Source organism: Camelus dromedarius, chromosome 19 (genome assembly GCF_036321535.1).
Source record: "Camelus dromedarius isolate mCamDro1 chromosome 19, mCamDro1.pat, whole genome shotgun sequence".
In the NCBI taxonomy this organism is placed as follows: domain Eukaryota; kingdom Metazoa; phylum Chordata; class Mammalia; order Artiodactyla; family Camelidae; genus Camelus; species Camelus dromedarius.
In genome coordinates this window covers 18,939,484-18,955,954 of record NC_087454.1, presented here as the reverse complement: position 1 = coordinate 18,955,954, position 16,471 = coordinate 18,939,484, and the positions used below count along the sequence as shown (strand labels likewise).

Here is a 16,471-nt window from a genome sequence, read left to right as displayed (position 1 = left end):
TTTGTACATTCAGATTATTTCCATTGTTAATTACTATACATGCAGGTAAATAAAAAACACAATATATTATATTTAAATGAATGAACTGGACAGTTTTTGGTAAAATAGGGATTGCTGGCAAAACACACATCTTGGTCATTAGTGAACATCACTACAATTCCCTGATATTAGAATAAGCACTTTCCTTTTTTCTTTTCCAACTTTATTACAGTATAATTGACAAGTAAAACTACATAGTTAAGGCGTATAATGTGATAATTTGATATGTGTATGCATTGTGAAATGATTACCACAATTATTATTTAACATATCCATCACCTCCCATAGTTACCTTTTTTGTATGTGTGTGGTAAGAACACTTAAAATCTACTATCTTAGCAAATTTCAAGTATACAATACAATATCATTAACTATAGTCACCATGCTATACATTAGATCCCCAGAATTTATTCATCCTATACTGTAAGCTGTCATAGTAGCAGTCACAGTTCTTCACTCCTTGTCATATTATCACTATTATAAAAGTTATTAATCCCTCATAGATCACAGCACATCCATGAGAACTAGATGTTCAGATCCAAGGCAATGTCTTTATAGATGCCTAGAGCTACTAGACTGTGTTGTAACCATGTTCATTTCCCTTAAGAGCACGTATTTGGATGATTTCCAAATCAAGTCAGGATTCATCTGCACATATGTAAATTTTGTAAATTACATACAAATCTTTTAAATCATATTATTTATAGCTCAGTTTTCTTCTTCTACCTTTGAATTTAAATATGATTTCTCTTTCTTTTTAAAACAATCTTTCACCATGGGGACTCGAAAAATTTTACCAATTAAAAAAATATTCTGCAACAAATACTTCTGACACATGAGAGTTTGCTTTTTTTTTTTTTGGATATTTACATGTTATTACAGTACACACAACTCACAAAAAGAATTATTTAACTCTATGTCATGTACCAATAATTAAGGTTGAAGAATTTTAAAACATTTTTTTATTGAAGGAAATAATATGCAAAATGGTGTTATTAGGAATTAAGAGTCACATGGGACAGACATATGTGGGAACACTACCCCTAGTGACGAATGCAGAAATCAGATGGGCCCCTCAGGGGCTAAAAATGCCTCGGAGTATAAAATGGGAATTTGCCAGGTTTCTGAGCTATAGTCCAGCAATTTATTCTCTATGCCTAAACTTTAGCTTAAACTGAAATATTTTGGAAAACCTGTCTAATGCTGGACTCACCTATTAAAATTCTTTGGTAATCAACTTCCTTCCAGAATTTGGCAATCAGAGCTTTTAGCTATGAGTAAGAGGTGTCTTCAAAATAACAAGCACTGTTATTAAAGGTCCTTACAAAAACAGGTTGACCAGTTTCTTGTTTCTTTCTTCGTTTACTCTTAGGTTGTGTGTGCATCTTTTGCAAAGAGCAGATTTGTCTGGTCCTCTGAAATCTACCCACGAGTCAAAACATTCTTCTTGTCCAGAGTTCTCCGAAGAGCTGTCTTGACCTCCTTGTTCCGTAAACTGTAGATGACAGGGTTGAGCATGGATGTCACCACTGTATAGAAGAGGGCTAGGAGTTTATCCATTCCTGGTGAATGGCTAGCCTTGGGCCTCAAGTAGGTGACAGATCCTGAGCCATAGAAGAGTGTTACTACAAGTAGGTGGGAAGAACAGGTGGAAAGAGCTTTTCGGCGGCCTTCAGGGGAGGGCATGATCAGCACGGCAGCTAGAATTCTGCCATAAGAAGCAATGATTAATAAAAATGGGCTGGAAATGCAAAGGATGGCCACGACAAAGACCGCAGCCTCATTGTGGGATGTGTCCCCACAAGCAAGTGCCAGGATAGGGGGGAGGTCACAGAAGAAGTGGTTGATTTCACAGGGGCCACAGAAATCCAAGGAGAAAATGTAGTTGGTCTGGCCCAAGCCTACCATGCATCCCACTCCCCAAGAAACCACCGCCAAACAGACACACAGTCCACGACTCATACGTGTTGCATAGTGAAGTGGGGAGCATATGGCCATATAGCGGTCAAAAGCCATGGCTGCCAAAAGACAGCACTCACTGATAGCAAATAATGTAAAGAAGAACATCTGTGTAGCACAACCCTCCCGAGAGATTCCTCGGGCCTCACTCACAAGGCTCTGCAGCATCTTGGGTACGACAGAGCAAGTGTAGCCAATCTCCAAGAGAGACAAGTTGGCCAGGAAGAAGTACATGGGGGTATGGAGGACCGGGTTGGTCCAGATGGCAAGGGCTATGAGAGCATTGCCTGTCAGTGATGCTAAGAACATGAGTAGGATGAGGGTAAATAAAAGGAAACACTGTTCAGTGACCTCAGAGAATCTGGCAAATGCAAAGCGTTTCACAGACATGCTGTTGTCCTGCCACAGGGAACAATTGAGGTTCATGACCTGAAAATAAGAAAGGTGAAGTTATCAAAAAGATGCTCTCAGATATAAATATAAATCTTTATATTACTCTTAATGAGCTCTAGCAAGTCATAGAGATAAATTTCTTACCTGCAATTCTAAAATTCAAAAAGTTTGGAAATTATACTCATCCCCATATCTTTTCAAATCAAATCCTATTCTGTGTTCACTATCCCAGTTGATTTTTTCAAAGTATACCCACTTACCAAGCATAAAATGGAAAAAAAAAATTTCAGCTCAATTCTCTCTTCTTTTTCTTTAATTAGTTGTCAAATGCTACCACATAAAGGTCCTCTCTCTCATCTGTCCATTTCTTCTACTTCCATTGCAGTGACTTGCTTTCTTTACTCATTCACTCAGCAGGTATTTATTGAGCACAGGGCATTTCCAGAGTATTTAGCAGTTACTGTTGTAGGTCCTAGACTCAACAATGAAAAAAAAAAACAACAGCACACTTCTTCCCAAATGGAACTTATTTAGGGAAGGAAAGCAAAAATTAAATGACCATCAATAAATAAATAATTGCTGAAATGAAGAGAATTAAAACCAGGGTATGCCCTGGTGACTGACCAGTTAGATTGGATGCTCACTGAGGGTTCTTGACAATAAGAAGCATGAGCTGAGATGTGAAGGACAAGAAGGGACAGCCCTGTGAAGACTGTATCACAGCCATATGTATATCTCATAAATATATACAGTACTGCTGAGATAATCCCATGATTGCAACAAATTTCTTAATTTTTAATATTTCTCATCAGCCATCCTATCTCCATCAGAGAGACCCTTGCTAAATGAAAATTACCATTGTCTCAAGTTAAAATTCAAATTTCTTTTTCTGTTTTCTCTTATTAAAAAAAATTTATACAATTTTAAAGTTACTTTCTATTTATAGTTATTGCAAAATATTGGCTATATTCCTTGTGTTGTACAATATCAAATTTCCTAATATAATTCATGAAAATCTATGGATTGGGTCACCAACTGTCGATAGAAACTTTATCTCACCCCTTATCCAAATGGACCTCATATTATAGTCATAGCCAAGTACTTGCATCTTCTAGTATGTGTCTTGCATATTTTCCTTCTTTCTTTCTTTTTTTTTCTGGTGCTCATTTCCCCCAGGAGCTTGACATTTGCCTCTCTATCTAACTGAGCAGACTATGTTCAAGTTCCAGCATAGCCTCATCTCCTCTCTGGAAACTTCTTCCCATCTCCCGCTCTCCCTGTCCCCATCCTAGTCAGTTACATGCCCCCTCCACTGTGTGTTCCCACCACTCTATAACGGCTATGAGAGCACTTACACTACTTCAAGGACAGTTAATTGTTCATTTCTTCCTAAGTATAGCCTCAGACACAGACATTGAGTGCAGAATTTTATTTATGCCATTATAACCATCACCCCTAACAATGAATAAGCTCTTACGTAATGAAAAAGTTTGAATGCTAAGCTTTACCCCGACTGCCTCGATATTCTGCCCTTTGGTGCATATTCTATTTTCTGAGATTAATCAGGATAGATCTGACCTCCCTCAAATGTCTCAAATGTGACAATTATTTTCTGTCAATTTGATAATTACTATCAATGCCTGACAAAATATTCTTTGTCATCAGTGACAATTCCTTAACAATGTTTGCTATGAAAAGGGCAGAAGAATGAGGAGGTTTTACTTCCTCTGGACTCTATTCATTAGCATCACCTGAGATCATGTTTATACTACATTTGTTCGTAACACATCATTGTCTATTCAACATTAACGTTTGGTGCCCGTATATATAAAACAAAAGTATGCTGTTTGAGGTTCAAAGTTTTTGTGAACAGACAAACATACTAAGTGCATTCACAAAAGCATATGTATAAAAATGTAGTTTTGCATGTACACGTACATCTGTACACTCACAGACAGAAGCACACACATTCAAATCCATACTGAATAGCATAGTAATGAGTATTCTAGAGATATTCTATCTGGGTTCAAATCCTAGTACAATTGTCTAACTCTGGGTCAAAGCTAAAATTTTCTTAAATATCTGTTTCTCAATTTTCCTATTTATAAAAGAAAGTGATAGTAGTACCTCCCTAATGGGGTTGCTATGAAGATTAAGGGAGTTAATTCTGACAAAACCCTTAGAAAAGTGATTCAGAGCTCAGTAAGTATGAGCTATAGCAGTGCCTGTGTACATGCATATGGTTACATTAAATTTACCTCCATATATACTCTCTCTTGTGGAATTTTATATCACTATCCCTAATCAGTTCTCCTTATACTCATCATCATTTCATGTTTTTCTATTCATTTGTTATGATGGAAAGAGAAAAAACAAAAAGAATACACACATATGTACATATAGACATACAAACATAAAAATGCCACTTCTAATGTCCTGGGGAAAATAGTTGTGTATAATGGATTATTTTAATCTACTAAATTGGGTATCCACTGACCTATGCAAAAATTTCTGAAAGTTGAGAGTGAAAACAAGTGGACTGATTCAAAATTCTATTAAATATGAAATAACAACTGCATGATTACAGGGAACCTCAATGCGTATGACTATTGAAAAATTTGCTCAAACATCCAGTAGTCTATTATCATGTATTTATACTTATATTAAAGTATTTATATTTTCCTTCTATTATAATTTAATTAATTAATATAATTTAATGCCTATATTTCCCATGTGGCAATGCAATTCCATTAAGGCTGAGGCAAAGAAAACAGAGACAATAGTTTACTGGTCTTTTTTTTTTAAACCCAAAGATTTTAAAAAATGTCCTGACATCTCAATAATAGTGTATACAGTTGCATAGGAAACTGTGTGTGTGGAAAAGTTGTCATCCCTTTTGTCAGTTAAATACACAAATGTGTATCTTACCTATTCTACCTTCCTGTACTCGGGGGGAACTGCAGTTACATCGGTGACACTGATGGAAAGACCGAAGGGGAAATCCCAACCAGAAAAGGAGAATGCTTATCTCTTAAGTAGTGACATCACAAAGATTTCATTTCATAAATACCTTTGTCCTACTTAGACTTAGACAGAAAATGCAACTGTCTGTGTTGGGGTGGGAGTCAGGGAGTGTTATGGAGTGAAAGAAACCTACTGATGGGTGGCATACAGGGAGGACTGACAGCACAAAGGCTAATGCATGCTGTTAGTCATTTGATATTTTTAGGCCCACAAGATGAATAAAAAAGTCATTATGTAATAGTACATTTTAAGACTTCACAAAATTCAGAGACAGTTGAGGAAATAAGGTATCAGAGGTAGTGAAAGTCTACGAGTGCTTTTAAGTACTTAAACTGACGAAGAATGGTACTCTGTCTAGAAATAAATACTAAATCATCTAAAAATAAGTGTACAGGTCTCACTGGAGTTAAGGATACAAACAAATGTAGTCAAATTCTCTTCTCCCTTCCTGTCACTTGGAATAGTACAAACCCAGGTAAAATCTGATTTTTTTTTCAGAAGCAAAGGAAAGCTTTATTCTTTGATCAACGCATGAAGACGTGTGATCTCTCTCTCTAGAGTACACACTCTCCTGACTTTTTAAATTACACTTCCTATTGCTTTGGGGATTTATTCTCTATTGACCTTTGTCCAGGAACCCTGAGATCCATGTAGTAGACATCAGCTTTATGTACATACCAAGAATGTTTTATTTGAATCATTGCCTACAGAAAGAGAAGGAGATGCTCAAGGCAGGTGTCAGGAGTTTGCAGAATGCAGAATGCAGAATGAGCATCCCAGGAAGTACAATTTGGCATGGACATTCTTCTGTCTCTCATCTGATACCTTTTCTTGAGTTAAAGTTTTTGATCCATCACTTCCTTGTGAAGGAAGGATGATGAAGCCCTATCTATATTTCTTGCTGAATTGTTTTGAGTTAAAAATGTGAGGCAAACTATGAACGAAAAACAAGAAATTAAAAAGCACTTTATCAGCATCAAAACCTCTTGCCCTTTAAAGCCTCATTTTAATGAACTCATACGACACTGCATGCAATATTCTCTATTATTACCAGTCTATAAAAATAACCTATATTGAGTCATACATCAAGTAAGTAGTGACTGTGATATTAATCTAAAGATGTAGGAGTTTCATGCCCAACGATAAATTGTATTTATAGATTCCTATTCAATGTAATAAAAGATTAAATGGCTATTGAACGTTAACAAGATTCTGGAGGTTTAAATCTTGAGATGGACTTTCCGTGATAGCTGGGTGTATGAAAGAAATAGATAATTTTAATAGCTTATTGGCTTGGCTTCATGTGCCACCATAGCCAGCTCCAAGATCCAAGACAAGTGCATTCTATATAGTTCTGCTTTGGAAATAATCCAGCACAAGTGATTCATTTTGGTCAGCTCCACAGAATTAGAAATGTTCCTTAACTGATTCAGTTCATTATCAATCTCTGTTTTCACAATGAAATGCTTATTTCTTATTAGCCAAAGGAAACTATGTGATACATTATTAGATAGTTAACCTGAAACATTTAGTACAGTGCCTGGCATACAGAAAAAATTTAATTAATATTAGCCTTCATTATTATGAAATTGTCATTTCTTAAATGCTTTAATAGTAGATACAATTTTTTTAAATTGGTTATGAAAAATTGTAGAGATGATTACCCATTTCTTTCCACAATCCACCCATAGTCATTTCATTGAGAACCTAGTGTTTATCTGAGTGATGCCTTAACACAACCCAGCAGAAACAATTTCATCATTTGATTGGATTAAAGTGTACTGGATAATCTAGATATTTCCATTCCCCAACAATAAAAGATATATCTATTTTCCATGTAATAATTAATTTAGAACAACATAGAGCAATTTTATGACAGGGATACTGGCACATTGTGTAAATTTTTATATTCTTCAGAGAAGGAGAACATAACTGATTAAAAATAATGGCCAGAACTGAAAATTGCTTTGAGTATTGGCTATCCATTTTCACACTTAAGTCAGCTGTCTTCTACAACCCTCTTTTCTTAAGACATAGGTTGTATCACATACCTTTAATATTTGAGGGAAAAAAGTAGATGGTATTTGCTTCTGATGTGCCACTCCCTGGTTTTCTCAGCACCCTGTCCTTATAACCTCCCCAAATTAAGAGGATGTAAATCTCCCCAATCCTCACTTTTAAGACGGTGCACTAAGAAGCTTTTGTTGTAGTCAGGACCAAGTCTGATCTCAGGAAGACTGTGTGCCTCTGGAGAGAGCATCATATCCCTCCTAGCAATGCCCTCAACCAGACACACACACACACACACACACACACACAAGCGTGCGCACGTAGGGTTGTGCTGATTACATCATGATGTGTTTGAGCTTTCCTCTGTCCTGAAAAAATAAGAAATATGAATATGTTACACTTGAATTCTTCTCCTTGTTCTGAATCCTTATCTTACCTCTCTCCCTCAAGAGACATATTTTCTTCTCACGAGAGAGTATCAAGAAGAAATTTGATTCTATCTCTCAGGAATTGCCATGGACAGGTCTGTTTGTTGGTAAATGTTAACATTTAGGAAGCAAAATAAGTAAATAAAAAAGACAATACAAAAACAAATATGAAAGATAAATCAACAGTTAAATATAATGAATAACAACCTATATTATAGGATATCTGCTACGTGTATATAGTATGATATGAATTCAAGTGAAATAAACTATTGCAACCAAATCTTTGACCATTCTAAACTATTCATATAAAATACTTAGATTTCAAATTTTTTTGTCTGAATTAAACAAAATAGTCATAAAAATAACTATGAAAACTACATAAGTAATTTTCATGTTATATTGATGCAGTTAATATTTATTGATTATTATAAAAGACTCAAATTGAGTCATAATAATCTTCTAGTTACACGAGTTTGACAAAGTGCCTACTTGTTTCCATAAAAAGTAATCACAAAAAGTTGAGAGTCAAAAGTATATTACTATCATAAAAAGACTGTAAGGTACTGAATAATTATTTAAGTGATATTAAAAAGTGGGTAAGGTACTGAATACTATAGATATGATATAAAGGCAAAGGAGAAATAATAGGGAAGAGGGTGTTGTCTTTTGGATAGGAAATTTCCCTTATTGCAGCCCCATTAAATTAATTATTCACAATGTCCTCTTTAGAATTCCACGTAAAGAACTAATTGTCCCAACCTTAGGTATTCTGGTTTACACTTTTTGCTTTTAGTACTCCCAAATTAGAACCTGATTGCTTGGATAGGATTAAAATGTAGTTATTACAATTATTATCCTCTGAATCAGATATAGAGCCAAGGGGATTTTTATTAGGTTTATGAGTACTTGGCAAAAGTTACCTTCTGTAGCACTTTCCACCTCCTTAGTAACAGAATACTGAGTTTGTTTTGTGTGGCAAATGCACTCAGTTGAAGAACATATTTCTCAGCTTCCCTTGCAGCTAGATGTATCCTACAATTAATTCTGGCCAAAAGATATAAATTGAAGTAGGTTGGTATATCCAGGAAGTTTCCTTAAAGGGAAGGAGAATGCCTTGTTTTGACCTCTTCCAACCATCCTGCTGCCCTAACTCAGTGTAATGGCTGACTGAACCCCTCATCTGCAGCTCGCACAATAAGGACAAGTGCCTCCTTTTGGGAAGGAAGTCTTAAGTTTGTATGCCTTCTCTTTATCCTGCAAAGCCAGGCTGGATACCAACAGTCTCCTGTTGGCTTTCCTTAGGACAGTGCTGAATGCTCAAGTTTGTGTGCTTTCTCCCAGACCCATAGAACTGGGCTGGCTTTCTGCACAAACCCTCCAGCCATCTGCAACAGCTCACCCTTGGGCTCTCCAGGGCACGCAAAGGAAGTTGGCTACAGGGTAGAGAAGTGTGTGAGTGAGGCATGCAGAGCGTTAGGAGGACCCATGGACTGTTTGAGGGATCTGCAGACATGGCATCCTCAGTGACTCATGGGCAGGCTTCCTGATGATGGACATGGTTAATAGGATCCTTGTCCCTCTGATGCCCTCCAAGAGCCTCAGCTGGTGCTCTCCCAGCTGTTCCCTAACCCTTAGCCACATTACACACCTCAATATTCTGAAAGAAGTGGGTCTTTTGGGTAGCATCCCAACCACCCTGCTCAGGTAGGTGGGCACTCACACGCTCACTTCTCCCCCAACCCACCCCAGGGGTGGGGATACATCACAGGCCAAGACAATCTCTCTTGGCACTGAACTGTGCTGCCTTGGGGAAGGGGTGACACAGGTAAAGTGAAACTATTCTTTTTACCCTTGTCAATGTCTCCAATCTTGGGATTTTTTTTTTTTTTTTGACCCAGCAATGTACTGGAATTTTGCCACTAGATTCCTGGAATTCCATGAAAGTACTCTCAAAATCATTATTCTTGGGAGGAAGATAGAAGAAAACTTCTTTTTCACCAATTTGATGACTTCCTATTCTGTTTATACATTGTTTTTCTGATATTCTTTAGTTCTTTGCCCATGTTTTCCTTCAGCTCTGTGGGCATATTTGCTTTAAAGTTTTTGTCTCAAAAACCCGATGTCAGAGTTTCCTCAAGAACAGTTTCAATTTATTTTTTTCCTTTGAATGGGCCATATTTTCCTGTCTTGTTGTATGCTTCGTAATTTTTGGTTGAAAATTGGACATTTTCATATTATAATGTGGTAATTCTAGAAATCAGATTTTCCTTCTTTGCAGGATATGTTGGGTTTTTATTACTGTTGAAATTTGTAGAAGTCCTTTAATTTGTTCTTTTTCAAACCATTTTTGCAAAGAATTTATTCCTTGTTATGTATGGTCACTGAAGTCTCTGTTCCTTTAGCCTGAATAAGCTAATGTTTGACAGAGATTTACTTGAACACACACTCTCTCTCTCTCTATATATATATATGTATATATATATACATTTGTATTTTCTAAGAGTTACTCTCAAATTGCAATCAGCACCTTTAACATATTTTTCTACATACTATGAGAAGATATTAGAATGTCTGAAATGTCTTTATTCATTATTTCCCAATTCTCATGCTTTCCTGAGTTTTTAAACAATTTATAATTTTGGTTATTTTGTGCCTAAAACCAGTTAAAATTAATCTATCCAAGAAGGATTATTAACGTAATTTTATCTACATATTTTATTGTCTTTACTTTGAATCCATCATATATATATACACACACACACACATCAATTTCCCATATTTATGTGTAATGTCTGCATTACATATAAATGTGTTACTATGAAGTATTCTGTTGTAGTCTCCCTGAAACAGAATCCACATGTGAAAACAGGTTGGGACACTTCAATTTGTGACATATGTATGTCTATTCAACTTCTGAGGTCTTGATAATTAGGCCCTTATTATATAGTGATTATTTAAATATGAAAGTGATGGTCATAACTGCATAGAAATCATGCCTCTATACATGTACTGTGCTGAGGGTGAGAACTTTACTTTTACTTTTCTGAGATTTTGCTTTAGCATGTGAATTGAGGTCTCCAAGACTGAAGATCTGTGTGATCAGAACTTGTCCTTTCCGTATAGCTTCCCTAAGAGACCTTTGCTCTTGGTCACTATTGTGCTTATGTTAATTGGCCTGTTAGGAATAGAGAGTCCCTAAGGTCCCATTCTGGACTTGATACCAATTCCTACTATAGTAACAATTTTAATATGTTCTGGCTCCAGAAATAAACACTACCACCCCAACTTGGTCTTGGATTTAGAGATCCACATTCAGAACCTCATAGTTCTGGAAAGCTCATTCATAAGCATCATCTTCCTGGCTTATTAAACTAATTCAAAGAGTAAAGGACAAAATTTTCAGAGGTGAGGAGATAATGAGAACCACATATTTTCTCTTGCTTACTTACACATATACTACAAATTATATATACAGAGAAAATATAATAATTGCTTTCTTCAATTGCTCATGTCATTCTTCCTCAAACTACCCTGTCCAATAATTCACCTAGATTTCAGGTCTACCTTCTATGAAGTGATTTTACTTCTGAACACCATATTAAATTGACTCTTACTATTTTAGAAGGAAGTTCAATTTGAATTCAACTATATTTGTACTGCTCCCTTAATTTTGAAGAATGTACATTCAGGAAGGGGGCAATGCAGAGATAGAAAACAAGAAAGGGTGGTTTCTCTACATTTGGAAGAATTTCCTTCTCACTCTTAGATCTCTTAAATATTTTCCAATTATACAGTTTGTTAAGGTATTAAAGATATGAACTCTTTCTGATCAGAAAGTCACGACTTTGGATACATACATATATGTCTGTATATGTTATGTTTGTATATGTATGTTTGTATGTATGTGTTCTTCCTCCCTTTAGTCTCTGAGTCATTCAAGAATGGCATAGAATTGAAGAGACTTCATTTATATTCAAATATATATAGTTTAGAATGTGGGATGCAGTTAATTGTGATGCTCTTGGTTTCTGTTTTCCTAAGAACAAGTGCATGAATAGAATTGGTTTAAGGAGTAAGTTAAATATATGCAGGCATGTTGATTGTATCAGAAGAAACGCTTGGAGATTATATTTACCTTAAGAAATGCCCCCTAAAATTTCTGGGAAGTATATTTCAGAACATTACATTTTTAAAAACAGGTCTTCTGATATTGTTTCTACAGACATTAAAATTTCTTGACTAAATAATGGGGGGAGTTGGTGCAGTAAGGGAATATGTAGCTCCCTTGAAACAGATACTTGGTTTTTAAATTAACATTATTATATGTAGTTATATTGCCTTCTGTTTAAATATATGCTTTGAAATACACAAATTTTGCTAGTTAGGAAAGGAGAAATAGGGGAAAATGTGGTTCAGTAGAATGAGTAAAGGTATTAGTTTATTCAAAACATAAATTTTGGTTTTGAGTATGCTAAAAAAAAAAAATTGTCCTGCATGCTAAACACAATACAAAAGATATTTAAGATAAATATCTTAATCCATTAAGAGGTTGCTTTTCATTTTAGAGCACTTGGCATGCTCAGTGAAATAGGTCCTTATGCAAATTGACACACTATTACAAAGTAATTCAGGATTTCAGAAGACAAGTGTTTTGTACAGAGTGGATTTGAGTGCTGCTTGGAATATGTTGATCTAGAGGTGAATATTAGCAGGTGAGTATAATTTGTTAAGGGTGAAAGAAATGGATTAGTCACACAAGGGAGGAGACATGGGACTGGCAAACAATTTCAATAAATTAGAATGTGAGTAGAGACTGATTTGTCTAGAAGAAATTATAAACATTGGGAGATAATTCTGAAAACAGAAAGGCAAATTGAAATTGTACAGAGCTTTAAGTTCAATGACTAGGTTTTTTGCATTTTACATTTTAAGAAATAAAAATTGTACCTTGATAAACATCCGATTTTTGTATGATTCTGACAATCTTATACAGGAAAATAATGAAGATGACAAACCAAAAGGTAAGAGACCACCTAGAATGTTTTGTTATCTAGGGTGGTATAAATTGAAGTCCTTTTAGAAAATTAATGACATAAGAAGAAATTGGTTAAAATTCATGAAATACACAACTGTCATTATCACATTCAAATTTAAGTTTGGATAGTTATGCAATGATGAATATAATTGATAGAAAATTGTAAAGTGAAAAATTTTTTATTAGAGAGTGTACTTGTGGTTCCCAATTATGACATCCTGGGTATATCCTAGTGGATAATTTATGAAGAAGATGTGTGAGTAAGAGTCAAAAGTAGGATTGAATCATGGTTCACATTTCTTACCTATTCAATTTTTTTAAGAAATCATAAATAGAAATATGTAGGTATAATATTTTCTTTACAAAAAATTTTTTTAGCTTACATGTTTCTCTATAGATGATACACAATTGTTCAAGAAATAAACCTGTGACCCATCATTGATACTTCCTTCTCACTTTGCAAGTCTACGGAGTCTCTAAGTTCGTCTAGACTTAGTCTGTAGAGTTTGTCTGAAACTATAAATCTTCCTGACTAATACCAGGCCACCTGTTTCCTAAAGTATTGCAACAACCTCAACCAGTTCCCTGTCTCAATTCACAATTTGCCAATCCATTCTGCAATCTGAGGCCAGTTATTTTTTAAATACAAACATCGTGTCAACTACCAGCTCCCTCTTGATATTCATTGGCCCTTGACCTGTTTATAAACCCCTCAAGGGCTGACCCTTAGGGCCTTTTGGATAAATTCAACTCTTTAATTTAAACATTTCTATTGATTCCTAGATCTGCTTATTATTGCAGTCTAACCATAAGATGCTTTTCCCATCTTGTTCTTTTTTTTTAGCAATACTCCTCAGATATTCTTAGCCTATCAATGCTTTTTCAGCCTTAATCCATACCATGCTACTTCCTCTTACTGGAAATAATTAGCTCTTATTCATTCTTTAGTTCTCTATTTACACATGGCTTGCTAAGAACGGCTGTCTGATTGTCATTTAAAAAACGTACTACATCTTTTTTATATCTCCTTTCCAAAAATGCTTTTTGTTTCTTATCCCCAAATCCTTCAGCAGCCAGTCAGCAGTAACCTATGAGATGAAAGTGCTACTAAGTTAGTGGCATATTATAAAGGAATCAGACTTGTTATTCTGCTGCTATATAATATAAAGTTATATAAAGAGAAATTTAGATTGTACTCCAGTTTTAATGAAATCAATCAAAAATAAAAAGTTTGAGATGCTTTAGGTCCTTTAATATAAAAATAAAATATCCAATGAAAAAACAAAATGTTTTTAATAAGACACTAAAAATTTATTTGCAACTTACAACAATGCTTCTCTCTGAAGTCTTTCTGAACACCAACTAAACTAGACTGCCCATTTTTACATTGTAAAAAATGTTGAAAGAAAACTATTTTATAGATGGTATCTGTTAAGTAGTTAAAGTTATATGATGTTTGAGTATTTCACATTGCATCCTTAGCATTACATTGAGAAATGCATGTGTCAGTGTAGAGTATTAAAATATTCATATTTTCTTTTTCAAAAATATACCTGATCTTTAGTTACTATTTTTACTATTGACAATGGATAGAATGGCTACAAAGATGTTTGTTGATTGGATATCTCCTTTTTTTTTTTTTTTTTTTACTTATAATCTTAAAAGATGTTATTGAGGAAGAAGAAGGTGGATTTATAAAAAAAAAAAGTAAGACAATTTGGGAGAATTGAGCAGTAACTAGTGATTAATCACTTCTCGTATGGTCTACTTTATGTCACCGTATGTTTTAACAGTTCTCTGTAAGTTCTGCATACTTTTACTTTCCTTCTAGAGACATACAGCTCTCTCTCCTGCCTCCCACCCTCCCACATGACACACATACCCCTGCCCCACCTTCAGGGTCAATTTCTCGCAACTGTATTTCTGGTTTTAATTGCTTCTCACTGTCTCACATCTATATTTTCATATATGTCTCTCTCTCCTTCTCACGAATAGGGTGATGGCAACAATTAATGAGAGTTTGGGGGGCAATTTCATACTAGTGGGCTTCTCTGACCAGCCGCAGCTTGAGAAGATCCTCTTTGTGGTTGTGTTAATCTCCTACCTCCTGACACTGGTAGGCAACACAGCAATCATCCTGGTCTCTTGTCTGGATCCCCTGCTCCACACTCCCATGTATTATTTTCTTACCAATCTCTCCTTTGTTGACCTCTGCTTTACTACCAGCATTGTTCCGCAACTGCTGTGGAACCTCCATGGTCCCTCCAAGACAATTACTCCTATAGGCTGTGCCATTCAACTCTACATCTCCTTGGCACTGGGATCCACTGAATGTGTTCTCCTAGCTGTCATGGTGTTTGATCGTTACGCTGCTGTTTGCCGACCACTCCATTATGCCACAGTTATGCACTCACGACTTTGCCAGTCTCTTGCAGGAATGGCATGGTTGAGTGGGGTGGGCAACACCCTAATTCAAGGCACCATCACCCTTCGGCTGCCCCGTTGTGGGAACCATCGGATTTACCACTTCATCTGTGAAGTGCCTGCTATGATCAAATTGGCCTGTGTAGACATTCATGCCAATGAGGTCCAGCTCTTCATGGCTTCCTTGGTACTCCTCCTCCTCCCTCTGGCACTTATCTTGATCTCGTATGCATGTATCATTCAAGCAGTAATGAGGATCAGGTCAGCTCAAGCCTGGCGTAAAGCCCTTGGCACTTGTGGGTCCCACCTCTTGGTAGTGTCCCTCTTCTATGGGACTGTAACAGCTGTCTATATTCAGCCCAATAGCTCGTATGCGCACAGTCAAGGAAAGTTCATAACCCTTTTGTATACTGTAGTAACTCCCACCTTTAACCCTCTCATTTACACTCTGAGAAACAAAGACGTAAAGGGGGCTTTAAAGAGGCTGGTACGAAAAGATCAGAGCACAGCAGAATGAAGCATTCTGAAGAGGTTAAAGCATAGACCTGGTCTAACTGAAGTGGAGATGCTGAAGGAAAGATTCCAGAAGGTATTATTCAGAGAAAGCCTGACATATATGCTGCAAACCAAACTTGTAAGACTTTCTGGAGAATTCATAAGCAGTTGAAATTTCTTTCTTTCATCTTCCTATTTAATGTACTCAAGGATAACCTGCCTAAACAGACATCTTTGTTATTGGTCAGCCAATTGGTTTACCCAATAAAATGCAAATACCACTTACTATTTCTAGAATCTCTACAGTTAATTTTCTTCCCTCTCTGCCTTTTCTCTTGTATAAGTCTAGGCTTTGCCTTTTAAATAAAATCAATCTACTGATTGATCTCTTTTGTAAAAATAAACAATGTGCCATTAATAAGCTAGGTGTTTTTGAGTTACTCTTTAGTAGTTTATGCCTGGTGGTCTGCTGAGATACTGCCCATCTGGACCCTACCCTTGGATCAACAGAAACATGTAGCCTGAAATTCCACCTTATCTGCACTGGACTCCTTGACACTGCAACTCATCCTCCTTTGACTGTTCTGGTAAGTCTGGTGATTAAACTCTTTTTTTTTTTTTTTTGGTGGGGGAGCTTTCAATCTAATCTGATTATTTGTCAAGT

The 16,471-nt window shown here is 35.9% G+C and overlaps 2 protein-coding genes across 2 annotated transcripts; one reads left to right on the top strand and one right to left on the bottom strand.

The window, feature by feature from the left end:
* Nucleotides 1–981: 981 nt before the first annotated feature.
* On the bottom strand, nt 982–2,451 carry LOC105106092 (olfactory receptor 10C1). Its single transcript, XM_064476081.1, has one exon. The coding sequence runs from the start codon at nt 2,422–2,424 to the stop codon at nt 1,462–1,464; it is 963 nt and encodes a 320-aa protein (XP_064332151.1). The 5' UTR covers nt 2,425–2,451; the 3' UTR covers nt 982–1,461.
* Nucleotides 2,452–14,887: 12,436 nt separating this feature from the next.
* On the top strand, nt 14,888–15,951 carry LOC105106091 (olfactory receptor 2G3). Its single transcript, XM_010999925.3, has one exon. It carries the CDS (start codon nt 14,888–14,890, stop codon nt 15,827–15,829), a length of 942 nt encoding a protein of 313 aa, XP_010998227.3. The 3' UTR covers nt 15,830–15,951.
* Nucleotides 15,952–16,471: the final 520 nt, after the last annotated feature.